This window comes from Astyanax mexicanus, chromosome 21 (genome assembly GCF_023375975.1).
Source record: "Astyanax mexicanus isolate ESR-SI-001 chromosome 21, AstMex3_surface, whole genome shotgun sequence".
NCBI classification, from domain to species: domain Eukaryota; kingdom Metazoa; phylum Chordata; class Actinopteri; order Characiformes; family Acestrorhamphidae; genus Astyanax; species Astyanax mexicanus.
The window spans coordinates 2573884-2593346 of NC_064428.1; the positions used below are offsets into that span (position 1 = coordinate 2573884).

The following is a 19463-nucleotide window of genomic DNA, read 5'->3' on the forward strand; positions in this document are numbered from 1 at the left end:
TAATGCACTATGCCTGTGTGAAACCTGGATTAAACCTGATGAATATATCGCTTTAAATGAGTCTACCCCCCCAGGTTTTAGCTATTTTAGTCACCCACGCAGCTCTGCTCGTGGCGGTGGTGTTGCCACAATCTATGACTCAATGTTAGGTATATCTCAAAACTCACAATTGGATGCTAAGTCGTTTGAAGTTCTTAGTCTTAAAGTAGCAGGCCCGTCTCCTGCTTCCAAAACGCAGCATTCGTTCCTGCTTATAACACTGTATCGTCCTCCTGGACCATACTCAAATTTTATTAGTGAATTTGCTGACTTTCTAGCAGCAGTAACTCTTCTTTCTGATAAGATCGTAATTGTTGGAGACTTTAATATCCACTTTGAAAAGGACCAGGATCCACTAAAAATTGCATTTAAATCAGTTTTAGATGCTCTAGGCTTTAAACAAAATGTAATTGGCCCCACTCACCGATGTCATACATTAGATTTAGTTTTGACACTGGGTATTGAGGCTGAGAATATAGTTACTCTCTCAACATGACTCAATATCCGATCACTATTTAATTATGTTTGAAATAGTTTTTAATCAAAATATCCTCCTCCCGCCCCGCTATATCAGCAAGCGTAAAATAACAACCGCAATTGCTAATGAATTTGTAAATAAACTCCCCGACTTAACCATCTCCCTTCCGTCCTATGAGCATGATCTCGAGCACAAAACAGAAAATCTACAAACTGTGCTCCGCTCTAACCTTGACCGCGTAGCGCCGACAAAAATAAAACAAATCAGGGATAAAAAGCTAGCACTGTGGTATAATGACCACACACGTACATTAAAACAAACCGCTCGTAACTTTGAACGTAAATGGCGACACACAAAACTAGAATTTTTCCGGCTAGCATGGCAGCATAGTCTCACAGACTACAAAAAAGCCCTAATTAAAACAAAATCCCAGTATATTTCATCGCTTATTGAGAAAAATAGAGACAATCCTAGATTCCTTTTCACTACGGTGGCTAAACTCACCGGCAGTCAAAAACAAACTAGCTCCGTTATCCCTGCCGACATTAATAGTAATGATTTCATGAAGTTCTTTGATGATAAAATTAATAGCATTAGACAAAAAATTCAGTATCACCCCCAAAATTTACTTATAGATATTAATGAATGCTGCTCCAGCTCTGAGACACACCTAGAGTGTTTCAGCCCGGTTACAGAAAAAGATTTACTTAGTGTAATTAACTCATCAAAATCAACATCATGTATATTAGATCCAGTACCCACACAGTTATTGAAACAGGCACTGCCAAAGGTGGGAAAATCATTACTAGAAATAGTAAATTCATCTCTTAGCATGGGCTACGTACCCAATTCTCTTAAATTGGCGGTCATTAAGCCCATTATCAAAAAGCTTTACTTAGAGTAACTAATGATTTACTTTCAGCTCTTGATAGGGGCAGTAATGCCATCCTTGTACTGCTAGATCTAAGTGCTGCCTTTGACACCACAGATCACGCTATTCTACTTGATAGGTTAGAAAATCTTATAGGAATTAAAGGATCAGCCCTCACCTGGTTCAGATCTTATCTGAGAGATCGATTCCAGTGTGTTTACTTAAATAACGAATGCTCTTATCAGTCTAGAGTAAAATATGGTGTCCCTCAAGGATCAATACTGGGTCCATTACTCTTTATATGCTACCACTGGGTAAAATTATCCGTAGGCATGGTATTAACTTTCACTGCTATGCTGATGACACGCAACTTTACATATCTGCTAAACCCAACGAGGAGCTCTGTATAAATCAAATAACAGACTGTATTAAAGACATTAAAAATTGGATGACACACAACTTTCTCTTACTTAATTCTGATAAAACTGAGGTCCTTCTATTAGGTCCTAATATTGATAAAAACATAAATGTTAATACTGTAGACATAGACGGTCACTTAATTATACCTGGTAAAACTGTGAGGAACCTTGGGGTCATCTTTGACCCAATTCTTTCGTTTGATGCTCACATATGTAGCATAGTCAAAGCTGCATTCTTCCACTTAAGAAATATAGCTAAAATCCGCAGTATACTGTCTCTGGAAGATGCTGAGAAGCTGGTACATGCATTCATAACCTCCAGGCTGGACTACTGCAACGCGCTGTTGGCTGGAAGTCCACATAAATTACTCCATAAACTCCAGCTAGTTCAGAATGCAGCCGCAAGAGTGCTTACCAGAGCTAGAAAGTTCGATCACATTACACCTATTCTTTCATCCCTACACTGGCTACCTGTTAGATTTCGTATAGATTATAAAATACTTCTCCTGACGTATAAATCCCTCAATGGTCTGGCCCCGCATTATCTACAGGAACTCCTTACTCCTTACAATCCGCCGCGTTCACTCCGCTCCCAAGACGCTGGCCTGTTATTAGTCCCGCGTATTAGAAAAACTATACAGGAGGAAGAGCGTTCTTTTATAAAGCTCCCCAACTTTGGAATAGCCTCCCTATTAATATACGGGACTCAGACACACTCTCAATCTTTAAATCTAGACTCAAAACATTTCTATTTGCTCAAGCTTTTGAGTAATGTCTCATTACAATTTTCTTCCTCTTACAGCTTATCCAGCAAATATAAACCCTGTCCTAATCATCTGCTTTCTCTTTCTCTCCCCATGTCCTGAGCTGCTGCTACCAGTGCCCATCCCACTCCAGCAGAGTTTTATAAAACCATTCTAACCCCTTTCTCTTCCCTCCCCTCTCTGTTCTCTCTCTCTATCTTTCTCACATGTGCTGAGACGCCTGGCCGGCCGGTCTTCCTGGATGCGTCCGTCTGTGGTTCCAGCTTTCAGGAATCAGCCCTGTCCTTCTACTCATCAGACTTATTACACAGCCCTTCTAACTTCTGCTTTTTTTCTCTTCCTTTCCTTTCTGTTTTCTCTATCTATCTCTTTTACATGTATGGAGATGCTGTTCCTGATGTTCCCAGCCTGGCTCTCCACTGCCCGCTGTGTTGTTCTCCGGCTCTGCAGCCCTGCACTGATTACCATTAACACACTCAGTATCTGTTTCTGTATTAGCCATAGCTCTATAGTTTGTGCCCATCACATTCTTATATTCATAAATTAGTACCTGTTATATTAGCCATAGTTCACATTAATTCTCTGTACTGTTTTGTTCTGTTATTTGTTTGTTGTTTGTTTGTACTGAGCGGGTCAACCCGAGTAGGATGGGTTCCTCGGACTGAGTCTTGGTTCCTTCCAAGGTTTCTTCCTCTTAAAGGGAGTTTTTTCTTGCCACTGTGTCACCATAAAATCAGCATCTCTGTGGTGCTGCTCATAAGAGGCGTGGACCTGTTTTTCCTGTAAAGCGGCTTTGTGACAACCTTTGTTGTAAAAAGCGCTATATAAATAAAATTGAATTGAATTGAATTGAATTGCTTAATCTGACATAGTGAACGTCGTGAGGGACAAAAATGTTGCGTAGTCTGAGCTTGGTACTTATATTAGGAAAATTAAACATATAAAATATTTTTGGGTTGGATGTTTTCAGGCCAGTCTGCTTACAAATGGATGGAGCTACAGAGTAAAAACAGGAATTTCCCACTAGTGACAGCACCTAGGTGTCACACGGCACTACCAGGAAGTCAATCACCAGAATATTGATCACACCTGTTCACCTCCCCATTAATGCACCTTCACTTCATTCATCCTCACTGAGTAATGTAGGTTCTCCTCTTTTCCTCTTTGCGTTATCTCATTACCTGTTTTTGACAGAATTGTTTCTGTACCCTTTCGATTTTTGCCTGCCCTTCATTGTTGCCTTTATGTAAATGACCTTTGGACTGCTCCTCGTTTATGGTATGTTTATTATTTAGTAACCCCGCTCGTATTGACTATGCCTTGTATCCGTGCTTTATGTAATAAAGTATTTGATTCATATCTACGCAGGTCCTGTCCTGCCATGACAGCAGGAGACACACTCCACAAATACTCTAAGACTGATAATACTCTTGTGTCAGTTATGCAAGATTCAGCTGCACACTTTTAAGAGAAAAAAGAAGTCTGGATGATTTCCTGCTGCTAGATTAACACTAATGTTGCTGATCACGTGTGCGTGACCTCTGTAGAGATGGTGTTGAGTGTCAGTCACGAAACTGAACACTACTTCCATATTTATTTTTGAAACGTGAACTCAGCTCTCTTTATATCTCTCCCTCACCCATTATCATTAATCTCTTCATTCTCTACCTTCTCCCTTCCCTCTATCATCCTTCTCTCTCCCTCTGCCCCCTCTCTCTCTCTCACACACATTTCATTCACCTCTTTATACTCTACCTTCTCCCATCCCTCTATCCTTCGTCTCTCTCTCCATGTGCACCTCTCTCGCCCCTCTGTCTCTCTCTTGCTCACATTTTCATTCATCTCTTCATACTCCACCTTCTCCCTTCTCTCTCTCCCTTTTTTCCTTCACTCCCTCTATCTTTCTGTCTATCTGCCTTGCTCTCTCTCACACACTTTCTCTCTCTCTCTCGTCCTCTCTTTCTTTTTTATATTCATTCATTTCTTCATACTTCACCTTCTCCCTTTCCTCTAACCCTTTATTTTTTTTACCTCCCTCTCTCTCTCCCTTTCTCTCTTGTTCTTTCTCTGTCTCTCTCTTCCTCTCTCATATTCATTCATCCCTTCATATTCCACCTTCCCCATGCCTCTCACCCTTTTTCTTTCCCTCCCTGTTTTCTTTCATTCCCTCTCTCTTTCCCTGTCTCCCTTGCTCTCTCTCCTCTCTCTCTTTCTGTCCGTCTCTCTTTCCCTCTCTCTCATTCATCTCTTTATACTCTACTCTCTCCCTTCCTTCTCCCCCTTTCGTCTTTCCCTTCCTCTCTCGTTCCCTGTCTCCCATGCTCTGTCACTCTCCCTCTGCCCCCTCTCACCCCCTTTCCTTTTCTCTCCTTCTGTATTTTTCTTTCTTCCTCTGCCTTTCTCATCTTTCTCTTTTTATCTCTCTCTTGTTCTGTCTTTTTCTCTTATATTAATTCATCTATTCATATTTTATCTCTTCTCCTTTTCTCCCCCTCTCTCATATCAGTCTCTCTTTCTGTTTTTCTTGTTTCTGTGTAAAGATTTAAAGAAGCTTTATTTGGCATAAAAACACATTTCCAAAGCAATACAACAAACCAATAACAACATATCACAATACAACACATCACAATAACAACACATCACAATACAACACATCACAATACAACATATCACAATACAACACATCACAATACAACACATCACAATACAACATATCACAATACAACACATCACAATAACAACACATCACAATACAACACATCACAATGACAACACATCACAATAACAACACATCACAATGACAACACATCACAATGACAACACATCACAATAACAACATATCACAATAACAACACATCACAATAACAACACATCACAATACAACACATCACAATAACAACACATCACAATACAACATATCACAATAACAACATATAACAATACAACATATCACAATACAACACATCACAATAACAACACATCACAATACAACACATCACAATAACAACATATCACAATACAACACATCACAATACAACACATCACAATACAACACATCACAATACAACACATCACAATAACAACACATCACAATGACAACACATCACAATACAACACATCACAATACAACACATCACAATAACAACACATCACAATGACAACACATCACAATGACAACACATCACAATGACAACACATCACAATACAACACATCACAATAACAACATATCACAATAACAACATATCACAATACAACATATCACAATACAACACATCACAATAACAACACATCACAATACAACACACCACAATAACAACACATCACAATAACAACACATCACAATAACAACATATCACAATACAACACATCACAATAACAACACATCACAATAACAACATATCACAATACAACACATCACAATAACAACATATCACAATAACAACATATCACAATAACAACACATCACAATAACAACATATCACAATAACAACATATCACAATACAACACATCACAATAACAACACATCACAATAACAACACATCACAATAACAACACATCACAATAACAACATATCACAATACAACACATCACAATAACAACACATCACAATACAACATATCACAATAACAACACATCACAATAACAACACATCACAATAACAACACATCACAATAACAACACATCACAATAACAACATATCACAATAACAACACATCACAATACAACACATCACAATACAACACATCACAATACAACACATCACAATACAACATATCACAATAACAACACATCACAATAACAACACATCACAATACAACACATCACAATAACAACACATCACAATACAACATATCACAATAACAACACATCACAATAACAACACATCACAATAACAACACATCACAATAACAACACATCACAATACAACATATCACAATACAACACATCACAATAACAACACATCACAATAACAACACATCACAATACAACATATCACAATAACAACACATCACAATACAACATATCACAATAACAACACATCACAATACAACATATCACAATAACAACACATCACAATACAACACATCACAATACAACACATCACAATACAACACATCACAATAACAACACATCACAATACAACACATCACAATAACAACATATCACAATACATCACATCACAATAACAACACATCACAATACAACACATCACAATACAACACATCACAATACAACACATCACAATACAACACATCACAATACAACACATCACAATAACAACACATCACAATAACAACATATCACAATAACAACACATCACAATACAACACATCACAATACAACACATCACAATAACAATATATCACAATACAACGTATCACAATAACAATATATCACAATAACAACACATCGCAATAACAACACATCGCAATACAACATATCGCAATACAACATATCACAATAACAATATATCACAATAACAATATATCACAATACAACACATCGCAATGCAACACATCGCAATGCAACATATCACAATGCAACATATCACAATAACAACATATCACAATACAACACATCACAATACAACACATCACATCACAATAACAACACATCACAATACAACACATCACAATACAACACATCACAATACAACACATCACAATAACAACACATCACAATACAACACATCACAATACAACACATCACAATACAACACATCACAATAACAACATATCACAATAACAACATATCACAATAACAACACATCACAATAACAGCACATCACAATACAACACATCACAATACAACACATCACAATACAACATATCACAATACAACACATCACAATAACAACACATCACAATACAACACATCACAATGACAACACATCACAATAACAACACATCACAATGACAACACATCACAATGACAACACATCACAATAACAACATATCACAATAACAACACATCACAATAACAACACATCACAATACAACACATCACAATAACAACACATCACAATACAACATATCACAATAACAACATATCACAATAACAACATATAACAATACAACATATCACAATACAACACATCACAATAACAACACATCACAATACAACACATCACAATAACAACACATCACAATACAACACATCACAATACAACACATCACAATACAACACATCACAATAACAACACATCACAATACAACATATCACAATAACAACACATCACAATAACAACACATCACAATAACAACATATCACAATAACAACACATCACAATACAACACATCACAATAACAACACATCACAATACAACACATCACAATAACAACACATCACAATAACAACACATCACAATAACAACACATCACAATAACAACATATCACAATACAACATATCACAATAACAACACATCACAATACAACATATCACAATAACAACACATCACAATAACAACGCATCACAATAACAACACATCACAATACAACACATCACAATAACAACACATCACAATACAACACATCACAATACAACACATCACAATACAACACATCACAATACAACACATCACAATAACAATATATCACAATACAACACATCACAATAACAACACATCACAATAACAACACATCACAATACAACATATCACAATAACAACACATCACAATACAACATATCACAATAACAACACATCACAATAACAACACATCACAATAACAACACATCACAATACAACATATCACAATAACAACACATCACAATACAACACATCACAATACAACACATCACAATACAACACATCACAATACAACACATCACAATACAACATATCACAATAACAATGTATCACAATACAACGTATCACAATAACAATATATCACAATAACAACACATCGCAATAACAACACATCGCAATACAACATATCGCAATACAACATATCACAATAACAATATATCACAATAACAATATATCACAATACAACACATCGCAATACAACACATCGCAATGCAACATATCGCAATGCAACATATCACAATAACAACATATCACAATAACAACATATCACAATACAACACATCACAATACAACACATCACAATAACAACACATCACAATAACAACACATCACAATAACAACACATCACAATAACAACATATCACAATACAACACATCACAATAACAACACATCACAATACAACATATCACAATAACAACACATCACAATAACAACACATCACAATAACAACACATCACAATAACAACACATCACAATACAACACATCACAATAACAACACATCACAATACAACACATCACAATACAACACATCACAATACAACACATCACAATACAACACATCACAATACAACATATCACAATAACAATATATCACAATACAACACATCACAATAACAACACATCACAATAACAACACATCACAATACAACATATCACAATAACAACACATCACAATACAACATATCACAATAACAACACATCACAATACAACATATCACAATAACAACACATCACAATACAACACATCACAATACAACACATCACAATACAACACATCACAATAACAACACATCACAATACAACACATCACAATAACAACATATCACAATACATCACATCACAATAACAACACATCACAATACAACACATCACAATACAACACATCACAATACAACACATCACAATACAACACATCACAATACAACACATCACAATAACAACACATCACAATACAACACATCACAATAACAACACATCACAATAACAACACATCACAATACAACACATCACAATACAACATATCACAATAACAATATATCACAATACAACGTATCACAATAACAATATATCACAATAACAACACATCGCAATAACAACACATCGCAATACAACATATCGCAATACAACATATCACAATAACAATATATCACAATAACAATATATCACAATACAACACATCGCAATGCAACACATCGCAATGCAACATATCACAATGCAACATATCACAATAACAACATATCACAATACAACACATCACAATACAACACATCACATCACAATAACAACACATCACAATACAACACATCACAATACAACACATCACAATACAACACATCACAATAACAACACATCACAATACAACACATCACAATACAACACATCACAATACAACACATCACAATAACAACATATCACAATAACAACATATCACAATAACAACACATCACAATAACAGCACATCACAATACAACACATCACAATACAACATATCACAATACAACATATCACAATACAACACATCACAATAACAACACATCACAATACAACACATCACAATGACAACACATCACAATAACAACACATCACAATGACAACACATCACAATGACAACACATCACAATAACAACATATCACAATAACAACACATCACAATAACAACACATCACAATACAACACATCACAATAACAACACATCACAATACAACATATCACAATAACAACATATCACAATAACAACATATAACAATACAACATATCACAATACAACACATCACAATAACAACACATCACAATACAACACATCACAATAACAACACATCACAATACAACACATCACAATACAACACATCACAATAACAACACATCACAATACAACATATCACAATAACAACACATCACAATAACAACACATCACAATAACAACATATCACAATAACAACACATCACAATACAACACATCACAATAACAACACATCACAATACAACACATCACAATAACAACACATCACAATACAACACATCACAATACAACACATCACAATACAACACATCACAATACAACACATCACAATAACAATATATCACAATACAACACATCACAATAACAACACATCACAATAACAACACATCACAATACAACATATCACAATAACAACACATCACAATACAACATATCACAATAACAACACATCACAATAACAACACATCACAATAACAACACATCACAATAACAACACATCACAATAACAACATATCACAATACAACATATCACAATAACAACACATCACAATACAACATATCACAATAACAACACATCACAATACAACACATCACAATACAACACATCACAATACAACACATCACAATACAACATATCACAATAACAATATATCACAATACAACGTATCACAATAACAATATATCACAATAACAACACATCGCAATAACAACACATCGCAATACAACATATCGCAATACAACATATCACAATAACAATATATCACAATAACAATATATCACAATACAACACATCGCAATACAACACATCGCAATGCAACACATCACAATGCAACATATCACAATAACAACATATCACAATAACAACATATCACAATACAACACATCACAATACAACACATCACATCACAATAACAACACATCACAATACAACACATCACAATACAACACATCACAATACAACACATCACAATAACAACACATCACAATACAACACATCACAATACAACACATCACAATACAACACATCACAATAACAACACATCACAATACAACATATCACAATAACAATATATCACAATAACAATATATCACAATACAACACATCACAATGCAACACATCACAATACAACATATCACAATAACAACATATCACAATACAACACATCACAATACAACACATCACAATACAACACATCACAATACAACACATCACAATAACAATATATCACAATACAACATATCACAATAACAATATATCACAATAACAACACATCGCAATAACAACACATCACAATACAACACATCACAATACAACATATCACAATAACATCACAATACAACACATCACAATACAACACATCACAATACAACACATCACAATAACAACACATCACAATAACAACACATCACAATAACAACACATCACAATACAACACATCACAATACAACACATCACAATAACAACACATCACAATACAACACATCACAATACAACATATCACAATAACATCACAATACAACACATCACAATACAACACATCACAATACAACACATCACAATAACAACACATCACAATACAACACATCACAATAACAACACATCACAATACAACACATCACAATACAACATATCACAATAACATCACAATACAACACATCACAATACAACACATCACAATAACAACACATCACAATAACAACACATCACAATACAACACATCACAATACAACACATCACAATAACAATATATCGCAATACAACATATCGCAATACAACATATCACAATAACAATATATCACAATACAACACATCACAATAACAACACATCACAATACAACACATCACAATACAACACATCACAATAACAACATATCACAATAACAACATATCACAATAACAACACATCACAATAACAGCACATCACAATACAACACATCACAATACAACATATCACAATACAACATATCACAATAACATCACAATAACATCACAATACAACACATCACAATACAACACATCACAATACAACACATCACAATAACAACACATCACAATACAACACATCACAATAACAATATATCGCAATACAACATATCGCAATACAACATATCACAATAACAATATATCACAATACAACATATCACAATGCAACACATCACAATGCAACATATCACAATACAACATATCACAATACAACATATCACAATACAACATATCACAATAACAACATATCACAATACAACATATCACAATGCAACACATCACAATGCAACACATCACAATGCAACATATCACAATACAACATATCACAATACAACATATCACAATAACAACATATCACAATACAACATACCACAATAACAACACATCACAATACAACACATCACAATAACAACACATCACAATACAACAAACCAATAACAACATATCACAATACAACACATCACAATACAACACATCACAATACAACATATCACAATACAACACATCACAATACAACACATCACAATAACAACATATCACGATACAACACATCACAATACAACACATCACAATAACAACACATCACAATAACAACACATCACAATACAACACATCACAATAACAACATATCACGATACAACACATCACAATACAACACATCACAATAACAACATATCACAAAAATACAGTATTTAAAAAAAGATTACGGCAAGTTATGTACGTATACTTATACACAACCTAATATCTCTATACGCACAAATATTCTCTCTCTCTCTCTCTCTCTCTCTCTGTTCCCGTTCTTAACCCCTCCTCCTCCTCTGCTCTGTGAGAGTGTAAGTTGTGAGAGATGGGCTGCTCTCTCTCTCTCTCTCTCCGGCAGGGCGGCTGAAGCTGCAGCTGGTAAGTCTGTACAGTGTGTTTTCGGTGAGGAAGAGAGGGAATTAAAGGAGTTATATAATGAGGACGGGATCTGTGGAAGAGACGGAAGATCCGCCAAACCGTCACATCCCTCCAGAGATCACAGAGAGACACTACTGTCCTTCTACACAGGTAAGAGTCTATCTGTCTATTTCTATACACACACACACACACACAGCCTGAACTCTCCACAGCAGTACAAGTTCAAGTTTAAATATCAGCTAGGAAATATTTGCTAGTTATAATATCAGTTATTCTGAATAATCAGATGATTACATGTAATCTCACTCTAATTACATGTTTTCTACACTGGTTAATATGGGATTGTGATGGTCTTTCATGATACTTATCTTGTAAGTATCATACAGTATTTCTGACATGAACTGAATTCAGGTTCACATATTTATACACACATTCTAATAGTAAAAGATATTTCTTGTATTTAATTTTAAGAAAATGACAAAAATGAACCTGTAGATCTGATATCCCTGCTAAAGAAATCCAGTAACGCACACCGTAAACACGCCGTATGCTGGTAAAGAGTTAGTTTCCAGCATAGAGTATGTTTTTCTCTGGTTGAGCAGCTGGTCTTGAACTGGAGATTATAAGTAGTACAGATGTCGTAGCTGATCTCTGAAAAGAGACTTTCTACTGGTAAAAACTGCATTACAGAGATCTTGATTTAAATGTTTTACTAGTAAATACTGAGTTACAGCTTGTTTCTACAGTACTGTGCAAACGTTTTAGGCACCTGTGGGAATTCTAAGTAAAGAAAAAGCTTCTTATCTGTGCAGTAAGTGTTTATTATCTCAGTAAAACACATCACAGCATTACAATAAATACAAACAGCAATTTAACCAAAAGAAGAGATTTTACAGCCCTGTTCTCCTTAAAGCAACATCTCCTAATCTCTCCTCCTCATCTGAGTTTAATAGAGTTATTTCTAGTTCTCATCATATTAATTAACACCTGGTTTGGTGGTAAATTCCTGGTAAATGTGGTAAATCAGGTGAGCTGCTGACGGAATTGAACGTAATATACACATGCTGTCTGAGGAGGAGCATCCAGGAGAAATCTGGAATCTCTACACTTTATTCTTCAGCTCGGCTCACAGGATATAAAACACACTTATAGTTAAAAATGAGAATTCCTGCTTACGTTTTACTGTGTGTACAGTGTGTTTATTTGCGTCTGTATAAATAATATGTGGTGCTTTTTTAAGGTAAAAACACTCATATTACTGAGATAAATGGATTAGTGTAATTAGTGTCCTCTCGCCCTGAGAAAAACAACAGGGAGCCCATCATTATCTGGCCCAGATTTCCTCCGAGAGTGGAACCGCTATAAAATATTAATCCCAGTCTATCTGGTCATTAGATGATTAGACAATTTCAAGAGTATAAAGAATGTATAACAGAAAATAGTCCAGCTGGTATGGTATTATTCTCGCAGTATTAAAACAATGTAACTTCATTTTAAATGATTATTTAGATAATATTTTTATTTATTTATGTTAAATGATCTTAAATATTAAGATCAGTAGCCTGTATATCTTGATGTTATAATTAATTAATCTCTAAGAAAAAAACACAGGAAGTCCTTCATTATCTGACCAAGATTTCCTCTACTATAAAATATTAATCCCATTCTATCTGGTCATTAAATGATGAAAATTTCAGGGCTTCAGGTGTATTTCAGAGAATAGCCAAGTCGATATGGATCTGTTCTTATTCCTATTTCTGTTTTTAAAGTCTTCTTTCTAATTTTAAAGTCTTATTTAGGGTTTATAGTCTATTTCCAGTTGAATAGATTTTAAGTCATGAATCCTGCAGGTATTTTGTTCCACACGACTGATTTGATATTAAATTCTCAAAGAAAAACAAGACAAAGAGCTCAAGAGATGTTCTACGAGAATATGTATCGATTTTATCTGTATTGAAGTAAAACTTAGCAGTAAATCATTTAAGAAACATTCATGAATAAATTATTTTATCTGTGCAGATTAAAGGGGAGATCCCACATTAAATATTTGTTAAAAATTATGTTCTTACTTCACTTGACCAAGATTGTAGAAATGATAAAATCATGTGATTAATATGAAAATGCTAATAATATCAAAGGAATTCTTGAGTAATCCACCAATCCATAACATTCACTGATTTAAAGCATGAACACATGCGGAGATGCTGAGTTGTCACGATATGTTTCCATAGCAAGACTCATTAGTCCTCCTTATGACTCAATGTTCAGATTCAGAAATACAATATTTTCTCTTCCAATTTTTTTCTGTAAAAAGTATCAGAACAGAGAGCTGAAACACAATAACAGAAACACCGGATAAACACGGATTAAACATTTGATCAGAAACTTGTATCATACGGATTTATAGCCCTTCTATCAATGCATTATTTAACAATACTTAATCTATCCATTTTAAATGACCACCACAGGACCACACCTGATTAAGTACTGGATATATTTGTAATGTATTGGGCTGTTTGTGTTCTGGTGTGTAATCATGCTCGGCTACACTGCTGATAAGGGTCTACAGGCGTAGCCACAAAGTGCTCTATATAAAAACAGAAGGCATTTGATTGGACACCTACAGCAGTGATGTGTGATACATGAGTAACGTGTGTCCTGCAATAATCCATCCCATACAGCTGGAATATTGTAACAGATTTTCTGATAGGAGTTTAGGTTTAATAGAGTGTCTAATAACATCTCACACATGTTTAATGAGGGACAGGTCTGGTGATGTGGCTGGACATGGTATAGCGTCTGTGTCTTTAGGGAAAGCTCTTGAGACGGCAGCAGTGTGTGGACGAGCACTGTCCTGTAGGATTAGTGCTCCAGAGTGTGCACTCAGAAAAGGTAGATTCACTGGTTGCAGGACTGGGTCCTGAATTTTGATACCAAAAAGGCACCGACCAAAATGTCTCGGTAGTACCGAGTACTAAAAGTCTAAACAATTCGGTGCCTGTTTTCAATACTTTGCATGAAAAACACATAAACACAACAAACATGGAGAGCGTGCACAGCGTCTCACAAACAGCCGCGGCCACGCCCTGAAACACGCTAACGGAGACAGAGCACTGAAATCAGATCATTCAAACTGTAGAAACACTGCCACTCTGCTAACATTTCAGGAGCTCGCTCTCGCGCTGTCTCTCCCTCTCTCACCCTGTCTCTCCCTCTCTCTCACTCGCTCTGTCTCTCCCTCTCTCACCCTGTCTCTCCCTCTCTCTCACTCGCACTGTCTCTCCCTCTCTCACACTGTCTCTCCCTCTCTCACGCTGTCTCTCCCTCTCTCACCCTGTCTCTCCCTCTCTCTCACTCGCACTGTCTCTCCCTCTCTCACCCTGTCTCTACCTCTCTCTCACTCGCTCTGTCTCTCCCTCTCTCACCCTGTCTCTCCCTCTCTCTCACTCGCTCTGTCTCTCCCTCTCTCACCCTGTCTCTCCCTCTCTCTCACTCGCTCTGTCTCTCCCTCTCTCACCCTGTCTCTCCCTCTCTCTCACTCGCACTGTCTCTCCCTCTCTCACACTGTCTCTCCCTCTCACGCTGTCTCTCCCTCTCTCGTGCTGTCTCTGCCTCTCTCGCACCGTCTCTCGCGCTCTCTCCCTCTCTCTCGTACTGCCTCTCCCTCTCTCGCACTGTCTCTTCCTCTCTCGCACTGTCTCTCCCTCTCTCGCGCTCTCTCCCTCTCTCTCGTACTGCCTCTCCCTCTCTCGCACTGTCTCTCCCTCTCTCGCACTGTCTCTCCCTCTCTCGCGCTCTCTCCCTCTCTCTCGTACTGCCTCTCCCTCTCTCGCACTGTCTCTCCCTCTCTCGCACTGTCTCTCCCTCTCTCGCGCTGTCTCTCCCTCTCTTTCGCTTTCTCTCCCTCTCTCTCGTACTGCCTCTCCCTCTCTCGCGCTGTCTCTCCCTCTCTCGCACTGTCTCTCCCTCTCTCGCGCTCTCTCCCTCTCTCTCGTACTGCCTCTCCCTCTCTCGCGCTCTCTCCCTCTCTCTCGTACTGTCTCTCCCTCTCTCGCGCTGTCTCTCCCTCTCTCTCACACTGTCTCTCCCTCTCTCGCACTGTCTCTCCCTCTCTCGTGCTGTCTCTCCCTCTCTCTCACTAACTGAAGCTGTTTCTCTCTCACTCGTGCTTTCTCTCAATCCCTCTGTCTCTCGCTAACTCACGCTGTCTTTCTGTCACTCACACTGTGTCCCACTAACTCATGCTGTCTTACTCTCACTTGCACTCTCTCCCTCTTTCTTACTCACTCTGTCTCTCCTTTTCTCTAACTCTGTTTCTTCCTCTCTCTCACTCTCTCTGTTTCTCACTTTCTCTCACTCGCTCTGTTTCTCCCTCTCTCTCTCTCACTCTGTTTCTCTATAACTCACACCATCTTTCTCTCACTCTCCTTCTTTCTCTCTCTCCTTCTTTCTATCTCTCTCTGTGAGATATTATAATACAGTAAAATAGCTTTAGTCTGTCTGACCTAAACCACACTATTATTACTGAAACTATCAGCATATCATCATGATTATAATTCATTTTTAAGGGATTGACACCACTAATATAATTTAATTTATTTTGTCAATGTAATGCTGATATAAAAAAAATAACTCTGAAATGCATAAAGCAATATGCGTAGGAATATTTCTAGTTTGATCAGAAGCAATTATTTTTGTTCTGAATAAAGCGCCACAAACATGCTCACTGTTCCAACAAGATCCAGAAAGATTTTCTGGTGGTGACAGTATGAGAGTGAGATCACCCGTGTCAGCTGTTAAATTTATTTATTTTTTGGTTAGAATTTAGAAAAAGGTATTGAAATGTATTGTTATCAGGTATCAGTAATGATCTTAACTTTGGGTTGTAAATGTCTGTAATGAAGACTAAAGGTGATCTGGCATCGGATGAAAATGCTCCTCAACACCATGACACGAGGTCTTCTGGATGTGTGATGTGATAACAAGCCATTTATTTTGAATTAACTAAGGGCATTAAATACTTCAGTAAATAAAGATCTCTATATAAACCAGCTCAAACTGATCCACTTTATAATAATGATGATAATAATGATCCATCCAATGGACTCTGTGGTGAACTCTCTCAATCCATGTGTGAAAATGATGATCTCATGCTCCCTGAATCACTCTTTCACTATTCCAGCTCCATCAATCCTGATATTGTTATCTTGTTATCAGGAACAACACAGGAAATAAGAACAAACAATAAAAAGAACAAACTTATTGTGTATAAAGAGAGACATTTATATAAAAAAGGGAAAGGGCAATACAGCCTATATACATGAAAAATGTATATAAATAAATGAAACAAATGTCTAGTTCTGCCACTATTTGTACATTTTTGTAATTTTTTTTCTTTGTGTAAAAATACTTGATGCAAACCATGTTCTGTAAAACACAATTACATTTACTATTAAATATTAAATGTTAAACAAAGGCAGTTTTTATACAGAATAATAAACCTGTATCTACTTTAAGAGGGTTAAACATGCACTGGGTCAATTTGAGCGGGAAAAATTACAACTAAACATAACAGAAGAAACAGCATGATATCATCTTTACTGATCTTCTTATTTAAAAAGAAGCATGTGCTGTTTTTAGTCTCATGAGTTATTACTCTGTGTATATACAGCACAGTAAAAACTAAAACCTTTTAACTCCTTCTAATGAAAAATTTAAAAGAACATTCATTTAGTTCATTTGTCCGTTGGACTGTGGAGTTCCTCCCGCAGAACACTGCAGGCCTGAGCTCTCAGTACTGAGAGGATATTTTACACCTCATATTTTAACAGTAAAAGCTGAGGTAAGCCGGTCAGAGGGAGAAGCGCTGTAATCTCTGAAGCTTTTTCTAATACTTTTCATGACAAGCATGGAGGATTTTTACATGTAGAACAGAAGAAAAGACGCAGTCGTCTGGAATGAACTCATTCTTTATTACTAACGTGATGAAAGAACACATTCAGTGTGAGCTGTAGTGCGTGTATTCACTGGGCTACAGAAACTACTACCAGCGCACTGATACAGGAACTGTAGATCGATCAGAATCTGAATCTGATATTTCTTATGCGCATATTTGCCAAAGCAGATCTATCAACATGTACAATAAAGAAAATCAGGGCATTATCTGCATGCATTAGTTTCACTAATCATATGATTAGAAACACAGGTAAACAACACCTGGATGTTGTGTAAATTTAATCCATGCAAATAAAAATAAAAAATGCAATGATTGGGCATTTTCATAGACCCATATTCACAATAGAAAATAGAACACATATCAGATGTTGAAAATGAGGCATAATTAAACACATGAAATAATTTCATTAAAAACATGAACTCATTTAAAACCTGATGGCAGCAAAACGTCAAAAAAGTTGAGAGAAGGCAAAAAAAGGCTGTAAAAGAATCAGTACTAAT

The 19463-nt window shown here is 36.3% G+C and overlaps 2 protein-coding genes across 2 annotated transcripts in view; both read left to right on the forward strand.

The window, feature by feature from the left end:
* Positions 1-1434: 1434 nt before the first annotated feature.
* LOC125785743 (uncharacterized) overlaps positions 1435-19463 on the forward strand; it is a 399129-nt gene continuing 381100 nt past the window's right edge. The window contains exon 1 of the mRNA XM_049469823.1: positions 1435-3254. Coding sequence (XP_049325780.1) covers positions 1690-2673 — 984 coding nt within the window. The 5' untranslated portion in view covers positions 1435-1689 and the 3' untranslated portion in view covers positions 2674-3254. The remainder of the gene's footprint in view (positions 3255-19463) is intronic.
* The window catches only part of npy2rl (neuropeptide Y receptor Y2, like), a 32936-nt gene continuing 26369 nt past the window's right edge, over positions 12897-19463 (forward strand). The window contains exon 1 of the mRNA XM_022674741.2: positions 12897-13157. The gene's annotated coding sequence lies outside the window, so the exon portion shown is untranslated. The remainder of the gene's footprint in view (positions 13158-19463) is intronic.